At 39.5% G+C, this 20,643-nt stretch overlaps 2 protein-coding genes across 2 annotated transcripts in view; both read left to right on the top strand.

Moving 5' to 3' along the window:
• The window catches only part of grk6 (G protein-coupled receptor kinase 6), a 33,142-nt gene extending 23,906 nt beyond the window's left edge, over positions 1-9,236 (top strand). Inside the window, exons 13-16 of the mRNA XM_002936942.5 lie at positions 3,321-3,458; positions 3,653-3,790; positions 3,874-4,008; positions 7,486-9,236. Coding sequence (XP_002936988.1) covers positions 3,321-3,458; positions 3,653-3,790; positions 3,874-4,008; positions 7,486-7,536 — 462 coding nt within the window. The 3' untranslated portion in view covers positions 7,537-9,236. The remainder of the gene's footprint in view (positions 1-3,320; positions 3,459-3,652; positions 3,791-3,873; positions 4,009-7,485) is intronic.
• Positions 9,237-17,804: 8,568 nt separating this feature from the next.
• prr7 (proline rich 7 (synaptic)) overlaps positions 17,805-20,643 on the top strand; it is a 32,758-nt gene continuing 29,919 nt past the window's right edge. Inside the window, exon 1 of the mRNA XM_031898838.1 lies at positions 17,805-17,898. The gene's annotated coding sequence lies outside the window, so the exon portion shown is untranslated. The remainder of the gene's footprint in view (positions 17,899-20,643) is intronic.

Here is a 20,643-nt window from a genome sequence, read left to right on the forward strand (position 1 = left end):
GTAAAAGCCACCACTGCTCCTCAACATTTAAAAGGCACCGATCACCCTCAAATTACTTCCCCAACCACAGATGCGGGCTAATCCACCACTCCTATGTCACACAAATGCATATAATGAGCCAGATGGTAAGATGGCCTCTTGCACCGGGAACTCCCACCCGGGGCAGGTGGCCAAGTGCTGGCGGGGGCTGTATTATTTCTTAAAAACGATTGTTTCCCCAAGCGGAGAGCCGGCACCTCTGGCGGGGAAAGCAATTTTATTATAAGTGCTCTTTAAGAGTTCTTATATCTCCACTGTAGATTCAGCTTCTATGGCAGAAGTAATGTCATTTTCTCTTTATCGTTTGATGATATCCAACAGCCCCTACGTCTACAGCTGCCCAACATTTTGGATCAGTAACATTACAAGGTTTCTTCACAGTTGCTGCTGTTTCCCAGCATGTAGCATGTTGTTTCTCTTGTTTCTGTGTATGTCTATATGCACCCACTCCTTATATTAAGCATCACGGTGCATTATCCATCTCCGTTATTGGCAGCATTGAGGTTTCCGGTGGTTTTCAGTAAAGAAGGAAGAGTGACAATCACAGGCAAAGCAGCCACCATGTAGTCTCATCCGTGTGAATGAATGCAGTCCAGTTGCGCATTTGTAGCTATGGCTTTAAACTGCTTCATTTTTATATACGTTGTAACAGTTATAATTGTGTAAAACCATTTTTAGCACGCCAAGAGAATTTCTGAGTAAGCAGTGCATGATCTACAGGGCAACTAACGTGATTCACTTTTCCTTGGGTTTTAACCCACTACACTAACTACAGGGCCGTATGTGTAAAGTTAAAAGAAAATGCAAACTGATCATAATCAAGGGACGGTTTTGAGCTCTTTGGTGTATTTCATGGCGGTTTGATGGAGAGGTACCTGGTTCCTTAATACTTTGCATCAGTAATTGCTGTTTTCTTCTTATCTGCAAGTTTTTGTTGGCATGGATGTGTTCTATCTTTGATACACAATGGCAGTAAGTAGAGAAAATCACCCAGTATTGTAAGCTCAGTGCTGCCAGCAAATGAATAGAAGTTTAGACAGGAGAAAACAGCCAGTCTATAATTTCCTGTTTGGCATGAGACAAAATATCTTCCGTAGAATTTCTGTGCTCTCTTTTAACGTTTGTATGGCTGGAATTTTGTTAGATTTCCTCTAATGGTTGTCAGGCAAATACCGTGCCTTTGCAGTATTCTTTTCTTGTCTTGTAACCTAGAATTAAAATTGATTTTATTAGAATTTCTTTCCATTCACTCAAAATACTTGACACTTTGAAGGTGCAAAATACAAAAGTTCATCAAACAAAAAGTCCATACTTGGCAGATCTACCTTTGGCTACAATTACACCCACAGGCCTATTGGGTTAAGTGCATAGCAGGTTTCATACAGTTCAGGAGGGATATTGGCCTATACTTCCAGAGTGATTTGCCCCAAGTTAGTTGGATGACTCCAATGTTTGAAGCAACTTGTGTTTCATATAATTGTCCTGCTGAATAGGAGCTGCCTCCCCAGACTTTGTTTCAGTCAGCTATAAAACTGCTTCTTTTGCAGTATTTTACCTGTTTTTTGCATTATGCATTTTTCCTTGTGTTTTAAGATGCCCAGTTCTGGCTGCTGCTGATGTCCCCCACAGCATGATGCTGCCACTTTTCTATATGTATGGGTCAACCATATCCCAAATTTTGTACAGTGGCCTGTAAATTAGGGTGGCACAGGAGAAGCCATTGCTCAGAAAGAACCGTGTCAGAGTTAGTCAGCAAGCAAAGAGAGAGTGACCCCGTTGCAGTGTGGTCAGATGAGACCAACACGGAGCATTCTGAGTACATTTCTAAGCAATATTGCAAATTTACCTCTGCCCACACATAAAACAACATACCTATAAGAAGTATTTAACCATCTAAAAATTAAAAAAAAGTGTTTATAATGTATTGGATACCTCTTGATGAGAGCATAGGTAGATATGATTTAATAAGCAATACGTGATTTTCTAAACAACACAATGATTTTGCGGTCAGAATGGGATTTTTTTGAGTTTGGCTGCGAGTCTCCATAGGAGAGCACAGAATTCTGTAAGTGGCACCACACTTTTAAATCTGTCAAAACTAACAAGAGTTATAAATGGGGGACGCACCACGGCAGCTGGAAAACCAATCATGTGTCTTCCCTGTGTGACAGCTGGAAAGTGACCAGCCAGCAACCCTGGGGTTTTTCAATTGTTGAATTCTGCAAAGTCCAAGGCTACATACAAACAGCAGCTACCTGTACCTGAAAGGAACATTCAAGATGCACTGCACTGTGATTGGATGCAGTAATAAATTCAGGTTTAGAATATATTGAGAATGTGAAAGATCCTAAAGAATTTCAGATGGGGAAATATGTCTTTGTACCCTCAACTAGCAAACAGTCAATCTTTGCTAAATGTTTGTTCCCATAATTTCCACAACTCAAAATTTAATTCTATTTTTTGAAACTTTTTAAAAAGCTCTAACTCCATTTTGTTACTATGGAGTAGAAAGATTTAGTTATTACATTTGAATGCTTTGGAATATCTACTTGTACCAAACATAAATGGGGATTCTTTACTTTTTTTGAGACATCTTAATTCAAATTTGCCATAGGAATCTTACCCCCCATTTAGTTACTGATGGAGGAAACGTCTCCTGGCTCTCTTGCTGCTCTTTCTGTTCCTCCTGTCAGATGGTTTAATCCAACAAGTTTGTGAGAGAGAGCACTGGGCAGAGAAATCAGTAATTTAACCATGGGGTGGTTGGCCAGACAGAAAAGTAGGGGTGTTCCTGCAAATTCATGATAGCAGAGTAGAAGAGCTTTTTGAGCAAGTTTACATTGATTCGTCTGGGGTTATTTACTACCATTTTAAGGTTTACAAAAAATTGTAGCCACCCCAGAAGCATTGCTTTGCTACAAGCAGGAATTGGTGCTAGTTATAAACTCCAAAGTACCTTTTATTATTAGGTCAATGGCTCACAGCACCAGTAATGGAAAATTCTCACCAGGGCATTTTTTGGGTACTGTAAAGAAATGTTTCCATTGAAGTGAATAGGAGGCAGCATGGGTATTTTCAGAAAACTGCCTGTATACCTAAACCCATACAGAGAAAGAGCAAATCAGTCAGATGTGTAGAATTCATTCATTTTAGTCGGACACAAGAAATTGGCATTTCTGAGGTAATGTAGTTCCTGCTAAAAGCTATTATACCTGTAGTTGGGAATCAGCTTTGCTTGCTTTTCTTTAACTCTGAGTTGAATATTTTGCTTCTTACTACAGTTACTTTTGAAAGACCCCAGTGAGCGCCTAGGGTGCCATGGAAGAGGCGCTCAGGAGGTGAAGGAGCATCCCCTCTTTAAGCAGATAAACTTTAAGCGTCTTGAAGCTGGGATACTGGAGCCCCCCTTCAAACCTGATGTAAGTTACATACCACATCTCTCCGTGCAAATACTATAGGGTAGTAAGTATATTGTTTGCCTAGAGCTTATTTCATGGCAATTAAGGGGTCAGGGGGCTATAGACAAATTCATTAATAATTATACAGTCAACTGTTAATATTTAATGCACAACTGAAAGTCATATTTGTAATAACATCTGAAATCTATTTTCAGCCTCAAGCTATTTACTGTAAGGATGTCTTGGATATAGAGCAGTTCTCTACAGTAAAGGGCGTTGATCTGGAGCAGACAGACAATGACTTCTACCGAAAATTTGCCACAGGCAATATCTGCATTCCCTGGCAGAATGAGGTGTGTAAGAGACATGCATGGGAGGATGGAATCATTGCTCAGTCAGTGTACAGTGAATCTATATCTATATATGCCTTGTTTAGATGGTGGATACAGACTGTTTTTGGGAGCTAAGCGCACTGCCCACAGATGGAAGCATACCACCTGACCTGGATTGGAGGGGGCTACCATCCCCACAACCCAAAAAGGGACTACTTCAGCGTTTCTTTAGCAGACAGGTAATAATAAAGGGCTTTCGTCTAAAAGAATTCCAGTTAAGGCTGATTATTATTTACATGTATTTATAAAGAACTAACATATCCTATAGAGATGTGCAATAAATAGAGTATAGTATACAGGGAACAAGTGGGCCCTTTTTCAAAAGATCTTACAATCAAAAAGATCTGATTATTTGGCCTTAAGTCCAATGATCAGATCAAACTGTTGACCTGTAAAGACTTGTTGGAATTTTCTGACTTGTGCCAAATGACCTATTTTGGCTCCCAGGACCACCCATCACTGTTCTTTGTACATCAATAGTGCACTTTTTTATCTATAGTTTTAGGAGGGATGCAGATGGGGCAGGTCCTCCACTGTTTTCTGCTGGGCCCTGTGTGCCACTTCTCTAATGTCACATAAAGTAGGAGAACACTTTTAAAGACTGTATAAGTAATAAATGGCATTATAAAAAGGGGTAGTTATGAAAGGAATGTATACCATTAAAGCCAATGTATCTTGGTTTAAGTAAAACTAATAACTAAGCCGCTCATATATTTTAATCTCTCTTGAATTTTAGATTCATTATTTGCTGTTTTCTATGGTAAAACAATGATCATATAGCTTCTCAGCAAGAAAAAAAGACAGCTTATCCTGAACATGCTTTGTAAAGTACTATTGCACAATTTAATTGCACTCTTTGTAGGGGTTATTAACCACTGCTACTGGTGCAAGTACAAAATTACTATAGAGATACATGGAGCACTTATGCCAATGGCAAAGGTTAGTTCAGACTAAGCTTTGCACCTTGAGTGTGATTAATAAATTAGGTGCAAGTTAAAGAGTACGTTGCTGCAAAGGGAACCTGTAATTACATCTCTTCCCAGCACCTTGTAGCCTCTGGCTTTGCACAGGGCTTCCCTTGCTACCCCTCTGTATGCAGCACTGCCCAATACATTGAGGCACCAGTGAGAAGGGGGCAAAAACAAAGTAATTCATATACATTTTTCTGGTGTTTTAATGTAGCTATGAATGTCAACCTCAAGAAGGGAAATCCTGGGAAAATAGTTTAATGTCTAGCCTAGTGTTTTGCTACATTAGTTTTGTGCAACCCCAAATTTCCAGTAAAACTGGTACTCTAGGTTTGCAGAGATCTATTTTCTGTAGTCCCATTTTAATACCGCCAAACATCTCATGTCATCTACCAAAGCTGCCCTTACACAGCAATAAGTGCATCTGTTCTAATGAGGGCTGCTCATTTCCCCGCATCCTGTCAGTATCCTCACTGCCCAGCCCAATATCCCACTGGTACCTTACATCCTCCCAGCAGTGCAGTGCTTTGCCTCAGTCTTTGCAAATTTGCCATCTTAACAGCTAATCTTTGTGTATGCTCAGCTGCCTCCAGGGTGGAGCATCATTGTGAGAGGAACCCTTAAGTTCTGGGGATTTTAACTGCAGAGTTGCACATCTCAGATGTGTCAGGTAAAATGTTTTTCTGTTCTTTCCCTGCTTTTCTGCCCATGCATAATATCAGATTTTGGTTTGTTACACAAAAAGCCTTTTCAGTGTATGTAGAATCTTTCCATTGGTCATTTAAAAAGAACAGTATGAACTGGAAAGACTATAAGAAGGGCATGGGAGCAAAGCCAAATTCAGTTTGTTCAATAGAAATACCTCATTAAAATGTACAGGTATATTGTATGTCAGTGGGACCTTTTTAATCAATTTGGCTGGGAATAGAGGAAAAAAAAATTGTTTTTTTAAGGACTCTTACACACAGAGGCGTTTGCATTTGCCTTAATTGTGTGGTGGATTTTTGTGCTTCTCATCAGATGGCAATGCAGAAGTTGTTTGATTTTAGTCTGTCCAATGCATTCAGTGTTTATGCTTGCTCTCTTGGGTACAGGCCCATATTGGAGGTTTGGATCAGTTAACACCTGCATTGAGGTGGATTGCCCAAAAATCTTACACACTTCAAACACAGGTCCTTAATGCTTTTTATTGATCTGCTGTGTTCAAAGTGGATGGACAGACAGGGCATTCTTGCTATGGACAGGGATTCTTCATATATGTTGAGCTTGGGTTGGTGCAAGACTGTAATAGACAGGAATACCACTTTTAACAATGATTCACAAACCCCCTGACACCCCAGTAAACCATTTGAAAACAAATGAGTCTGTGCAGGTGATATGAAGCAAGATTGATGCTAAGAGGCTGTGACTGGGCTTCTTTCGTTGATGCCTGGAGCCTTTACTGCAATGCTGTTATCAAATCAGTGGAGAGTTTCCTCTGCTGCTTTTAGTGCGTGTTCTACTGAGTGGTAGAACATAGAACCTATTAATTTTTAACACTTTGGCATTGCTTTAAAAAAAATGGATAAAAGAAAATCTAAATATTATATGGGAGAAATTGTGGTTTCTAGGGGGACCTAGAAGTAGTCTGAAGGCCAGTCAGGGGGAGATTGAAATGTGAATGCTTATTTGATATGGCCTGCATTCACATGTCTGTAAATCTTTTGAACGAATTGCCAGCAAAGGTAGGCTTTAACCTTGGAAGTCTGGAAACCTAATTGAATGGAGCATAAATTTTATATAAAGGGTTTGGTTTGAATTTATTGTGATATACTTGCCTGTGGCTAGGCAGGTGTTACTAAGCAGAAATACAGTACAGTTTGTCTGCATCTTTGTAAAAATGTGGTTGACCTTTATCTAAATAGAGCATTTCCTTCAGTGTTACACACAGACAAGCACTGTCAGTGCCTAACGAGTATTGCTTCTCCTGCACTATGATAGGCTCGGGAAGATAAGTAAATAAAAAGAACAAGGAAGAAACAACCTTCCAGTCTTTCTAAATGTCACAGTATATTGGAAAATATTACAACTGTGCAAATAAAGTCTTGGGTACCACATGGCAACAGAACACACTCGGGCATTGCATGGGGAAATGGCGCCCTCTACCACAACCTGACCAAAACCAAATTTCTTTCATCCAGAGGAAACACATTTGTGTTTTGTGTCAATTTCTATCACATCATGCTATAATGGTTTTCCTAAGAACACAATTATGTACTGATGACTAGAACCTTAATAAGAAAGCCGCCACCTGACGCGCGTCCTACACAAACAGTATCAGACACTGCGCCACTCTCTGCTGCAGCAGACTTTGATTCTCCCACATGGAATAGAGCAAATGTTACTTTTAACCACAGGAAAGTATTTTTTTTCTCCTGGATCGTTATAATAAAGTGCAGCTCCGGCCTTCCTTCGGTTCTGAGCAGAATGAGCGAGAGACTTATGTGAGGGCATAGAGTGCTGACACCAGCACGTCCCCTTTAGTGACCTTTCCTGTGAATAGACCTCTCACGGCTCTCTCATGGTTTCTAATGTTCCCAGCCAGTGACAGCTCTAATTGTTGTAGATTATCGGTTATGGTAACCTGTTTGATCTGCTTCCCGCCCCCTTCTGTCTTACTCATTATCACTTTCTTCCTTCTTCAATCAGGACTGCTGTGGCAATTGCAGCGATAGTGAAGAGGAGCCAACGCGCTTATAGCCCCAGTGGGGCCCTGGAATTGAACTGCTAACTAAGATGGATCAGTTTACATGTTTTGCACATTTACAGCCATATAACTTCCCTGCTCAAAAGGGCTGCTATTCAGCGCGCTTGGGAGTTTCTCCGAGTTTGGGAGTTAAAGATTCAATAGTAATGTATAAAGTCACATCTTTCAATATAGGAATGTATATTTTTAGTGCCTTGTCCCACAGGTATTGTATCACCTTCCCTTGCTGCCACAGGCCTTAAGGACTTTATTGGCCTCTTAGGAAGGACACGTCTGTGGAAATCCCTATTGAGAATGTTGGTTTCTTTCTTTTTACCTATGTGCTAAGAGATGTTTTTATTTTGTTTATGAAAAACAAATGTTTTTATATATATATACATATAAAATATGTAGCTTAAAGACCTTCCTTGCCTACAGAACCACCTCCTTATTATGTTTACTTCTGGCACCTGTTTTTTGTGTATTTTTTTTTATTGCAATAATATATAAAGTTAAATGAATATGTTTTTAAAATTTAAAAATCCAATGTGAAATGCTCTGTCGGAAACTGTCATGAGAGCCAATAATTTATTTCAATGGTCCTTTCCTGTGCCAGGGACACACAATCCCATTACAAAGTCACCAGTGCGTTGGCTTGGAATTCATTTCAGCATCCCAACATTTTGTGCATATACAGAAGAACTTTTCTTTATTTAAGCATGCATCTTGGCATAATGCACCAGTGTAAACTATAAGAATGATTTCTAAGCACCCCTGATCTGTAATGAGTTGGCTAGCTACCCTAATTCATAATATACTGGTTATGGATTCTCACTGTCCTTATAGCAAGCACACAGTGGCTGCCTAACACACGGGTGGTCATTTTTTAATGCAATCTCGCTTGCCCTTTACAAACACTGATTAGACACTAATGGAATAAGCAATGACCATGGGTGGAGTGGAACTTAGCTAGCGGCCATTATGTGACATGCTCAAGTGGAGTAATGTCTATACAGGTAAAGCCCATGCTGCTTCAGGTGGCTTATATATTTAAAGAAGTAATTAACCTTAAATTTAATTTAGTATGAGTGCCCTATTCCTAGCAATTTTTCAGCCTTTATTCTTTAAAGTTTTTGTTTATTTGTCTTTCTTTTCTGCCTCTTTCTAGCCTTCAAATGGGGGTCAATAACCTGGGCAGGTATTGCTTTGTAAGACTACAATTTCATACTTTTTATTACTTGTCTAACTATTCCGGCTCTCTCCTATTCATCTCCCAGGTTGATTTAAACCACTGCCTGGTTACTAAGGGAAATTGTACCCTAGTAACCAGATAGCTGCTGAAATTTCAATCTGTTGAGCTGCTAAACAAAAACCAAATCATCCAAAAACAACAAAAAAAAGACCAATTTCAGGTTGATGCAGATTACTCTCTACATTATACTAAAAGTTAATGCAACAGTAAACGACCCCTTTAACTAAAAAAAAACAGTTTGATTTTATGTATAAAGTAAAACCATGCATTTTTATTTTTTTTGTACTGACCAATTTGTCTTTTTTACCTATCCTTGCACCTTTTAAAGCCCCATCTGCAAAAGACTCACATATAAGGACATTTCTAACTCAATGACATGTATTCTAAATGTGTTTGTTCTACTAAATGCTTCATCAAGATCATACTTGCTAATAAATGTTGAATATACCACTTTTTAACTTACCTGTGTGTCAGTAATCTTCACATTTATGGTTTACATGCAATTGAACATTTTTCTCCTGTAACTGCATGTGAGTGTGTTACATTTACAGTGTCTGCTTCAGTGCAAATGGTTTTCCTACTGGTATTGGTTATCAATTGGGTGGCCCTGGGAGGTATGGCGCTACTGACTGATGGTAGTCCTGTTGTTATACTGGTCTGTAAAGACCATATATGGTCATTTTTATCTACTACAGTGCCATTGTTTTATTGGTGTTTTGTTTGGGGAATTTTACATCAGAATAAAATCAGGAACTAGAACAAAATCCAATAATGAGCAATGAACTCACTTGTACTGCTGTCCCTACTGAGTGTGGAGCACATTTCTTTTTATGGAAGAAAGAGCCAGAAGAATGCCCATCATTTACACCTTCATTGGTAAGGTGTCGACAAGCTGCCAAATTGGTCTAAAGGACAGATATCAGCAGCTGAAATCAGCCCATCAGGCCACCTTAACTTGCACTAGACATTAGATTTAATCCAGTGCAAGGTTCAGAGCAGACCCATTTCCCTGTGCATGGGCACTAAGTGCTGTACCTTTTCACCCTTCAGTTCTCTACACTTGCATATGGGGCAACAGTAAATGACCCATTGTATGTCTAACCTAGTTTCTGCAGTTGTTTTTGAATCCGTATGCACATACAAATCTGAAATTTCTGGGTCTAGACAATCAACTTCCAGAACAATCTGATAGATTTTACAGAATATGAGGAATAAACAATAGTATCTGAACTTGTATAGCAAGTTTTAGGCCTGTCTGCCAATGCACCTGAGGGGACTCAGGTGCATTCTAGATGTTCTTTCTGTCCACAAAATGTAATTAATGTTTATACTTCTGCTTTATCCAGAGGGTTATGTACTGGGGCCTTTAGATGTCTTTGAAAAATATTTTGTCTGTAAAATAAAATTTAGACGGGTTTCCTAGTAAATTCTAGTTGTAGCAGTTACAAGTTGCCAGGAGAGGGCACTGTACCAATGATTTCCCTGTAGGTACAGCTCTCTCCCTCGAGACTTCAAGTTGGTTTCTCACAATCCATGAATGGTCCTTTTGTAAGTTGGTGTCTAAAAAAAAAAAAAGCGCCAATCATAAAATATACAAGGGGGCAATAACATGTTTGTCGCCACATATAGTTGTGCAGTAAATCTTCAGACCTTTAGAAAGAGGGATTGTATAAAATATAAATATATGTCCTGTAATCTGGCAGCCAAGAGGTGCACCCCCTTGTTCAACACGAGTGCTATTAATAGGCGCAGGTCCTGAACATACTGTTTGTCTATTGTTGTATTTAGGAAATATCTAGGGCTTTTGTTATGACTTGCGCTACACAGGGCAAAGCCTGAAATAGTCCCATTCTACTTTCTGACATGCAACTGATTGCACCCAGTGAATCTCACGCTTACTGCATGCTAGTATGGCATGCACATGAACTAAGTGCAAGGGTGCTAAACCTAGCATGTCATTTACCAGTTCTGCTTCCCCACTTATCTATTTACAAAAAGTTTGGGAACCCCTCTTAATTCTTTGGAGTTTTGTTTATCATTGGCTGAGCTTTCAAAGTAGCAACTTCCTTTTAATATATAACATTCCTTATGGAAACAGTAGTATTTTAGCAGTGATATCAAGTTTATTGGATTAACAGAACATATGCAATATGCATCATAAAATTAGACAGGTACATAAATTTGGGCACCCCAACAGAGATATTACATCTCAATACCTAGTTGAGCCGTGACAGCCTCTAGACACCTTTGATGAGTGTCTGGATGATGGTATGTTTGACCATTTGTCCATACAAAATCTCTCCAGTTCAGTTAAATTTGATGGCTGCTGAGCATGGACAGCCTGCTTCAAATCATCCCATAGATTTTCGATGATATTCAAGTCAGGGGACTGCGATGGCCATTTCAGAATATTGTACTTCTCCCTCTGCATAAATGCCTTTGTAGATTTCCAACTGTGTTTAGGGTCATTGTCCTGTTGGAATAACCAACCCCTGGGTAACTTCAACTTTTTGACTGATGCTTGAACATTACCGACCCTCAACTTAAACAAAGGCCCCATTCCCTGACCTAGCCTTACAGCCCTAGAGCCAGTTTTTCACATTTGATTTAACTTCATACAACTAAATACTGCTTCACTAAAAATCTTTGTTCAGAAAACACCCCAACACCCCAGATGATCCTGGGAAATGAAAGACACACCATTGTTATCTTCTTTGTTGAAAGTGGAGTAAATTATTATGCAGGCTGATAGGGGTTCCCAAACTTTTTCATATGACTGTAGGTTCCTATCTGTATTTAAGAAGTTTGCTTCTTAAAAGATTTCTTGTGTCTGTAATTCATGTGCCAGAGACACGCAGCTCTCTCTTTCTCTCCTTCCCTGTTCCTCCCTCCCTCAAGAATGCTAAGAACTCACTCCCCCCTTAGGAATGTGGATCTGAGCCAATCAGCAGGAAGCTGACTCATAGTCTAACTAACTAAGCATGTTCACTTGGTCTGGGTCTTGGTGCAGGAGTGAGGCATTATGGGAACTTTCTTTACACAGCTCAGCGGTTTTTCTTCCTGTTTGGCTTCCGATCATCTGAATGGGAGAAATATGGGGAGACTTAAGGGCACTATTGAGACAACTGAAGGTATGCCTGCAGCTTGAGATTAACTCTTTAGTAACCTTTCCTTCTCCTTTAAAACATACATTATGGACACTTCATACTCACTGTGGTTTATCAAATATTTTGCAGTCAACTACTGATTGTATCTGGTGTTTGTACCTATACAGGTCCACACTAGGATTCAAAATAGACCCTGGCATTCTTAGCACACACAGGCCCAAACAGCCCCCCACCAGCCCAATAAATAGTGAGTGTCTATGGCATCATACAGCAGCCCCTCTGGCATTTGCCAGAATCCACAGATTGCCAGTCTGAGCCTGTACCCCTGGGTGCCACCTGGTACATATCCTTAAACATCTGAGACTTCTAGAAGCCAATAGAGCTACATTCAATACAGAATCATTGGGGAGTCTCTCATTGTTGGAATGTACATATACACTGCTACCCTAAACATGAAATGTTGCTGTTGGAAAACTTTGGGAACTTTTCTTTTTCCAAAAAAAGCCAACCATCTGAATTGACTAAAGTAGAATTATATTGATGTCTTTGATTATTATTGATTATTATACATTAAACTGAACAGATTAGTATGGGATACACTGGTATGAAGGCCAGTATTTTGCAGGATGTAGTATTGTGACAGCTTTAGGCCTCTCTGGGAGAGACAACCCTGGCAGAGAGCAGCTGTTGGCCCTTGTATCCTGCAGTTGCATACTATTTGAATGGAAAATGCATTGCATAGTGGGAAACACTCAATAATGTGTGTCCCAGAGAGGACCTTGCTGGTCAGAACACTGCATGTGTTGTGAGACTTAAATCAGCCCAGCAAAGATACAGATAGGTATATTGGGATATATTCACTGCATCATTACCTTTACAGTGTAAGGCAAGCTGAATGGAGTATACTTCCTACTTGTATAGAAAGAGGCCCAAAGCACCTGGTGCAATATCCCTAACAATTAAGACAAATACCAGGATCCAGTACCTTTCTGGTTTTCCCACCACCACATAAGCTGCAGCTGTCTATGAAGATTTTCATTCATCCAGATCATGGTATATCTAGTATAAATAAATTTAAAGCAACTGGACTTGTTAAGTAATCATTGAAGACGTTTCACTACTCATCCGAGCAGCTTCTTCAGTTCAACTGAAGAAGCTGCTCGGATGAGTAGTGAAACGTCTTCAATGATTACTTAACAAGTCCAGTTGCTTTAAATTTATTTATACTAGATATAAGCTGCAGCTGATTTTAAAGTTCAGTCGCCAATAAATTTAGCAGTGCAGTAATCCCACAGGTTTAGTAGGCTACACAGGGACACAAACAGTGCTCCATCTGGTTAGTGGCGCCCTCCTTGTCACCCCAGTCCCTATCAGTTCCTAAAAGCTGAACTACCTCTTTCTTTCTTTGCATAATGAAAAATATTGTCTCTTTGTTCTGTAATAAAATGTTTTATAAATGTATTTGCAGTTGGGAATCCTATTTTAGTTACTTTCTGTACATTTGAAACAATGTAGCAGAAGCCAGCTCTCTCTGCCAGGCACTCCCATTCCCATAATGCCTTGCAATTTCCTTCTCTGGTACCCAGCTGGCTTCTGTTACATTGTTTCAAGACATGACACAAACCACAGGGTGCTGAGTGCCCCACAAAGCAACAGAGAGAGAACAGAAAAAAAAGAGCACTGTATGACCCTTGTGCCGTATTTACAGAATGCAGGTAGCTTGCCTCCTATGGTCTGTATGGTCTGTATGGCACGTGCAGATCAAAACATGCTTTTATGCTTACAATATACCTTGAGTCCTTTGTAGCTGTCATTCCCTAGAACACATTCTTTTCTATCGATTGCGGTGAGATGCAACATACATTGTAAAATGGGATAGGAAAATTTGCATGGAGTTCCCCTTTAATACACCTACTGTATCCACTCATATGCCTGGAATATCAGTTAGTCCGTTTGCATGGTGATATGCCGACAATTTCAACCCTTTTTTGCTCATGAAGAAATTTTGGATGATTCGCCCGGATTTTTGTTGTAACCCTTGCAAACTCTGAAAAATAAAGTATATATTCTCTTTATATGAGAATGCTTTACAGAAGGAAATTATTTTTCTAATGGGTAAATACAAATTTATATATTTTTTTTCCTTCAAATATATGGGCATAACTCATTGTGTGCACCAAACTAATTTGCATGTATACGTTCATTAGGGACCTGCCTTATTGCTGGGCTTGACCTTGGCCCTCTTTGTTGATCCAGCTGTCCTCATTATAATCTACCTTTCCTCTTTATTGTGGCCTATAATACATACTGCCTAACAAAGTCAAGCAAGGTATTTGTGCACATGGTACACTATTCTAGAATATTTCCATTGTCTACAAAAATAGTAAATAAAAGATACTTGTAAATAGGATACTTTTCCGAATTAAAATGAGAGTAGCAGTGCATAGTAAAGCTGCCGTACAGGTGAATGTTAACAGCCGACAGAAGAGGTACTATTATTCCGAGTTCAATCCTCGTGCCCACTCTCCAAGTATCATTCATCATTTATCTCCATTCTGTTTGTGTTTCCAGCCAAGCGAATGCGTTTGTGCCTTTTTCTTCAAACCTGGAAAAGAATTCCCAAGAACGGTTTCGTTTTCCTTGGCAACTGTTGCCATAGTTACATATTAGGAACTGTGTGGTACATACATTTTTTGTACGCACATGAATATATATTTATATTTTTTTTTTCTAGGTGTATGTTTAATTCCTATGGTCTCTAATTTATGATCTCATATACACAGACACCGAAAAGCAGGGGTATAACTTTCCCTCGGCCAACCTACCACCAACAACTACTGGGCCCATGTCCCTAATCCTCCAGTAATCCTTTTAAATAGGGAGGGGGCATGAACAGGGAATTGCAGGAAACATGCAGAAATTGGGGGGGGAGACATAGAGGGGTTCTCTCTCTGCAAGGCCCTCCGATCACAGTTTCCCCTTATATTTACATTGTTGCATTAGGGGTTAAAATGACTTACCCATGAACACGTCAGTCATCCATACATTCAAGTCTGAAGTCTGAGTCCATGAAAAACATAACACCTGAGATGGCTGGGGGACTTTACAAGCAAAGTAATTAAAAAATCACATTGTTAGCATACCCCCTGATATTCCAGAACTGAAACTCATAGATTCTTCCATGATTCACACTGGCCAAGCTCATTTATGTCAAGCAGGCCTGGACCAGCAATCTGTGGATTCTGGCAAGTGCCAGACCCCTCTGCTGTAAGATGCCATAGTCACTATTTGTTGGCCTTTGGGGGGGGGGTTGTTGGTATCTGTGTACTTGAAATGCCAGGACCTTTTCTAAAACCTAGTCCAGGCCAGATGGCCAGGAACTGCTAATACCCCACCAAAAATGCAGGGAGTTCTTATACTTTGCTGTATATACTGGTAACAGTAGAAATAGTTGACATTTTTGTACTGATTTCATACAGCTTCCTTAATGTGCCCCTAAGATATGGGCAGTTGTCGAGGCTAACTTGTGCACTACTAGAATCAGGGCTACAAAACCTTTGTGTTATATGGATGCAGTTCTCAAACTATACCAGTTAGTAGGCCCACACTGCACCCTGTAACTCCTACCTACTCAAGGGTTTTACTTGTTAAAGAGCACGAGCTACAAGGTGATCTATCCACAGAATGCATTTGGGGACATGTGTGTGTATAAATATATATATATATATATATATATATACACATATATTAATATATCATATAATAATTGCTTTACTGTCCATTTGTAACTGAGACCTGATTGTTGTATTACTGTGTACAATATAAACACAAAAAATGATTGTATGAAAGTGCCAACTAGTTATTATTCAACCATAAGGACAATTTATTATGGCTGTAATGTGATCTTGGCTGATAATAGTGAGTTGTAAATTAGAGTAGGTTAGCATTTATGTTGTGTACAAAGCAGCTTAGATGATTAGAAGTAACTGGGCCATGCTGCAAACATTTTTTTGAGGCTCATGACCCAGCAGGAAGATGACTTGATTAACAAACATATATCGAAATTGTATATTAGTCAGGCCCCAGTAAGTTACTGGTCTATCCCCATACTGTTATGCCCCTGTTAAGTCACATCCAAGTTTTGGGCTGGTAAAATAATAGAACTTAATGAGGCAAGCATTATGGAAATGTTAGTGTTGTGCCCCCTAAATGACTCCTAATGCCTAAAGTAAATATGTGAATGTTATCAAATAAAACAGAGCCTGCATTGGAGGACAATTACCTTTGAGTATTAAGTATGCTGTTTCTTTAACACAGCCATATAGTGCATTCTGAAAGCAATTGCAAGAGAACATGCAGTAAGAATCCTGCCTGCTGAGTAAACCAAGCTCCCTGTTTTTTATGTTCAATAAAGGCATTAAACCTATTTCTTTTAGTAACAAACACCTTAACAGCTGTATGTCCATCCTACTGATGTTTGTACATCTCCCAATGTCAAACCACACAAAATTTGAAATGTAAAGGTGAAGATAGTTTGTCATGCCCCCACTAGGCCATATTACATAACTGACATAGCCATGGTACGGATGACTTTCATTTGCCTATTTTTGATGCATTTCTTTGCCTATAAAAGGAGAAGAAAATCCAAATCAGATGGGGTGTCAATTTGTTAGGCAGCCTCCAGAGACTAAAATGATTACAATTGCCCCCGGGCCATAGCACCCTGATACAGCCTGATGCCAGCCTAATTCCAGCAGTTGAGCTGAGGTGGGTACTGAGTATGATCAGTGTATGGGCAGAGTATCCTGCACTTACAGTGGATATAAAAAGTCTACACACCCCTGGTAAAATGTCAGGTTCCTGTGCTCTACAAAAATGAGACAAAGATAAATAATTTCAGAACTTTTTCCACCTTTAATGTGACCTATAAACTGTACCACTTAATTGAAAAACAAACTGAAATCTTTTAGGTGGAGGGAAGAAAACCAAAAAAACTAAAATAATGTGGCTGCATACTGTAGAGGGCCATGCCTAGGGTGCTGTGTGCAGTGCACCAAAGTCAATGATTCTATTGTGCATACATGGAAAAGGGAATGAAGATAGTAGTACGAAGTATACCTGTTGGGTTCAATTTTTTTTAAAGAAGAGTGTTGGCCCAAAGTAGTGTTTTTAGTCACTGGGGGGTAGCAAATTGGCAACCCCCAATAATTTTAGCTTTTAAAGGGCAACATGGATATTTTTAGGGGAGGTTTGTGCCTCCATACGTTTTCAGAACCAATCCACTTCCTCCTGAGGGCCCATGAGTATAAATTACAGCAGATGGCATCCAGGTCTGGATTGAAATTGAAAATAGGCTTACACAGAGGCCCATACAGCCTATGGCAACTTACGCGGACCAATAATTCTATTCACATTCAATAGAAAATTCAGGTTCAATCTAGTCTGAGGGCATGCATATATGGCAAGGGACTGATCAGTTCCCTATTGCAGTGTGTGTAATATATGTTGCATATAGAATTCTGATTGATCTATTGCTAATTCACCTTAATAATTTTAAGGGTTAAAAGAGAACGTGGTTGTGAGTGTGAACTTGGCAGTTTCAATGCCAGTGTTATTGGTTAAAATATAGTATTTGCTAACATAATCGGCTCTGGCTGGGTCAGACAATGGTTAATCCAGTTTTACCAGAATTTTCTGAATCAACACCAGCTGACTTAGGAAGTGACTGACACTAGTGTTCAGCAAAACACAGAAGACAGAAGGCACAAAAGCTGATGAATACAGTCTAGGTAATGATTAGCTGAATATTTCCTGATGTACAAACAGACTTGATTTATACCCAAAACATACCCTATTTACGAAACATTTTGCTCAGATTTTTGCCTAAGTTTAATGAGTAACTTTCAGTATTGGAGAGCTTGTGGGGCTAGCCAAGCCACAGCTTTACATCCCCTGGCATCACTGCTGGGTTCTACAAGAATCAGATCACAAGTGTAAGGAATGAGCACTAGCCACTGGTAAGTTGCTTTGTACTCATCATTATGTTATTGCTAGGGTGGCCTTACAATCTAACACATAGAAATACCCATGTCTAAGGGCCCTAAATCAGTATTCCTTTGCCTGTACAATTGATTAGACAGTACTGGCTTTCTGTTTTTTTATTTTTTTTATTACTGGATTATAGAATTCCTGGCAGAAGGTGAGGTCTTGGGTTCTCCACCCAAAAAATGTTGTTTGCATAATGGAAGAAAATATTCTCCCATATATTTCCCTTATAAATTCATAAAAAAAGAAAAAAGGTTAGTTATTTGCAAATGTATTGGCAACTGAAAACAACATTTGTATATCCATGTCTGCTCTCTGGTTACGACTCCAGAAACAATGTTAGTTTTTCAGGTTTATTTATCATCTAGCTTTTGCTACATTGTTTCAGGAGTGAGAACTAGTAATGCAGAGAATACAAACAGCTGACAGATACTGCTGTAGAAATAACATCTACATTGAAAATCTTTAATGTATATACAGTATGTTGTGTCTATATTAGAATTACATTTTCTTCCATCATGCAAAGAGCCGTTTATTAGGTGGAGGTCTTGTAGTTCTGCAGGACCTTGTGCTTGTACCTTGTGTTAGGTCCTGATAACCAAGGGGTGAGTAACTCACAGAACTTCAGCCAAGTCACAGAACGTATTTCATCAGAGAAGGAAGCTTTATTAAATCCAGCACAGAACAATACTTTTATTAACCTGGTACCAAAGCATCATCAGGTAGCTTATTTTGATTGACCAGCAAGGCATTTTATCCTTAATTCGGCATTAAGCACATTCCATAAGCAAAGTTTCTTTAAGCATCATGACTTTTCCTAAACATGAGTTTCTTAAAGGAGACAGTTATAATATTCATCCCTCAAACTGTGAAATGATGCACAAAAAAAGATGTTTTGATGGAATATGTATTCTCCTTTAAGCAAAATTGTTTCTTGAGCTGCAGGCTATTAAATTCCTCTTTTCCCTAGACTAATATCTGATATCTAAACCACACAGTATAATATTTGCACGTAGCATAATGGATATATGTGTATGTAGGTATATTTGTATTATAATAATTAAGCTATGCTTAGATTTAATATCTGAATAATATTGAAGCATGGACCTACATGATATTTTCGGCCTTAACACTAGTCATACACAGAAGCTCCCAATATCTCTGTCATCTTAACATTAAAAACGTTTGGCCATGTATTCCCAATGACTGGCACAGGCACGTGGGGTATAGCATGTCTCAAGGGCTTTGTTGACAGGGTCTTTGCATTCAGTACAGTATATGTATGTTCATTTGTTAACCTATCTGGGCTGACTTTTCTTCATTGCTGAGAACACTGCAAAGGATAAAAGTAAAATAAAAATGGAAATAAAACTATATAAGAGAGCAAATCTGGCAACAGAAAAGACTCAGATAACCTGCTGCTCTTACTGTGAGAGGTGTTTTTGCCATTTTAGCATGAGGTTATACTTCCAAAGAAGGCCTCTTTCTCTATAATTTGCAGGTTGGGGACTTTCACCTTTTTTTAGTGCCCGACTTACTTTGCACTTATTTTCTGCAGTTCTGATTGCTGGTTCCTTCTTAATGGAGCTCTGACCTTGTTGATGTAACTACTTAAATGCTAGGGACAAGCAGTACTTTACATACAGTAACTATTATGTAAAAGTAGCAGGCTACAGCAGACAAATCCAGGATTGGGCACCGATAATCTACCTACTTGAGCTGTCAGTCTCTCTCAGCTTCACTGCATGCCTAACTGGTGCATCAGCTTTCTAAATAGCATCACATGGGATACAGGCAGGGAACAGACTCTTCCCATAGCTTGGTATACTGTCATGTATTCTGTTGTACTACAGCAAGATATTCTGTGTTGTGACACAATGAAGAGCTGCCGAATAGAGGCCACTCCTGCAAGCCTGGAGATTTAGCTTAATATAACTACAGTCTAAAGCTGGCCATACACGTGCCGATCTGACGATGTTTCGTGCGACCATCGGTCGCACGAAACATCGTCAGATCCGCCACACACCGTCAGGGCTGAAACAGCAGATAAGGAGGTAGAAACAATAGGATTTCTACCTCCTTCTGCCGATTCAGCCCTGACGGCAGATTTTGGTCAGGCGTCTTCTATGGCGCCCGATCAAAATTTTCTAACCTGGCCGATCGGCGAGTCGTCCGATATCAGCAGCTTCCTGCGATATGGGTCGACTCGCCGACATGCCATACACGCACCGAATATCGTACGAAACGAGGTTTCGTACGATAGTATCGGTGCGTGTATGGCCAGCTTAAGGGCTACTTGTTACTATTCATATAGCACAGCTTTTTAAACTCCACACCATTCACTGTCCTAGCGGAGCTTACAATCAGGGGCCCAGAAAAAAACAGCAAACCTGGACTGCTAAGAAAGGGGTGGATATTCTCAGCAAAGGGACTGAATCTGTGGTATATCCAGGAAGGCATAAGAGACCCAAGGAATCCTTATGGGAACCCTGTGATCCTTTTTTTCCTTTCCTTTTACATAAACATTTGAATTATTTACCCCCTACATCCTAAAGTCACTATTTCTGTCCCAGGTATTGAAAAGACATTCTTATTCCAATAGATTCCATTAGAGCATATGTGCAGATGTTTTGCCATATTGGTTTCTCTTTTATATTGGATAACTGAAATATGTTTAGGACATCTGAAGCTTATCCTACATAATGCATATTAGAACT

Source organism: Xenopus tropicalis, chromosome 3 (assembly GCF_000004195.4).
Source record: "Xenopus tropicalis strain Nigerian chromosome 3, UCB_Xtro_10.0, whole genome shotgun sequence".
In the NCBI taxonomy this organism is placed as follows: Eukaryota; Metazoa; Chordata; class Amphibia; order Anura; family Pipidae; genus Xenopus; species Xenopus tropicalis.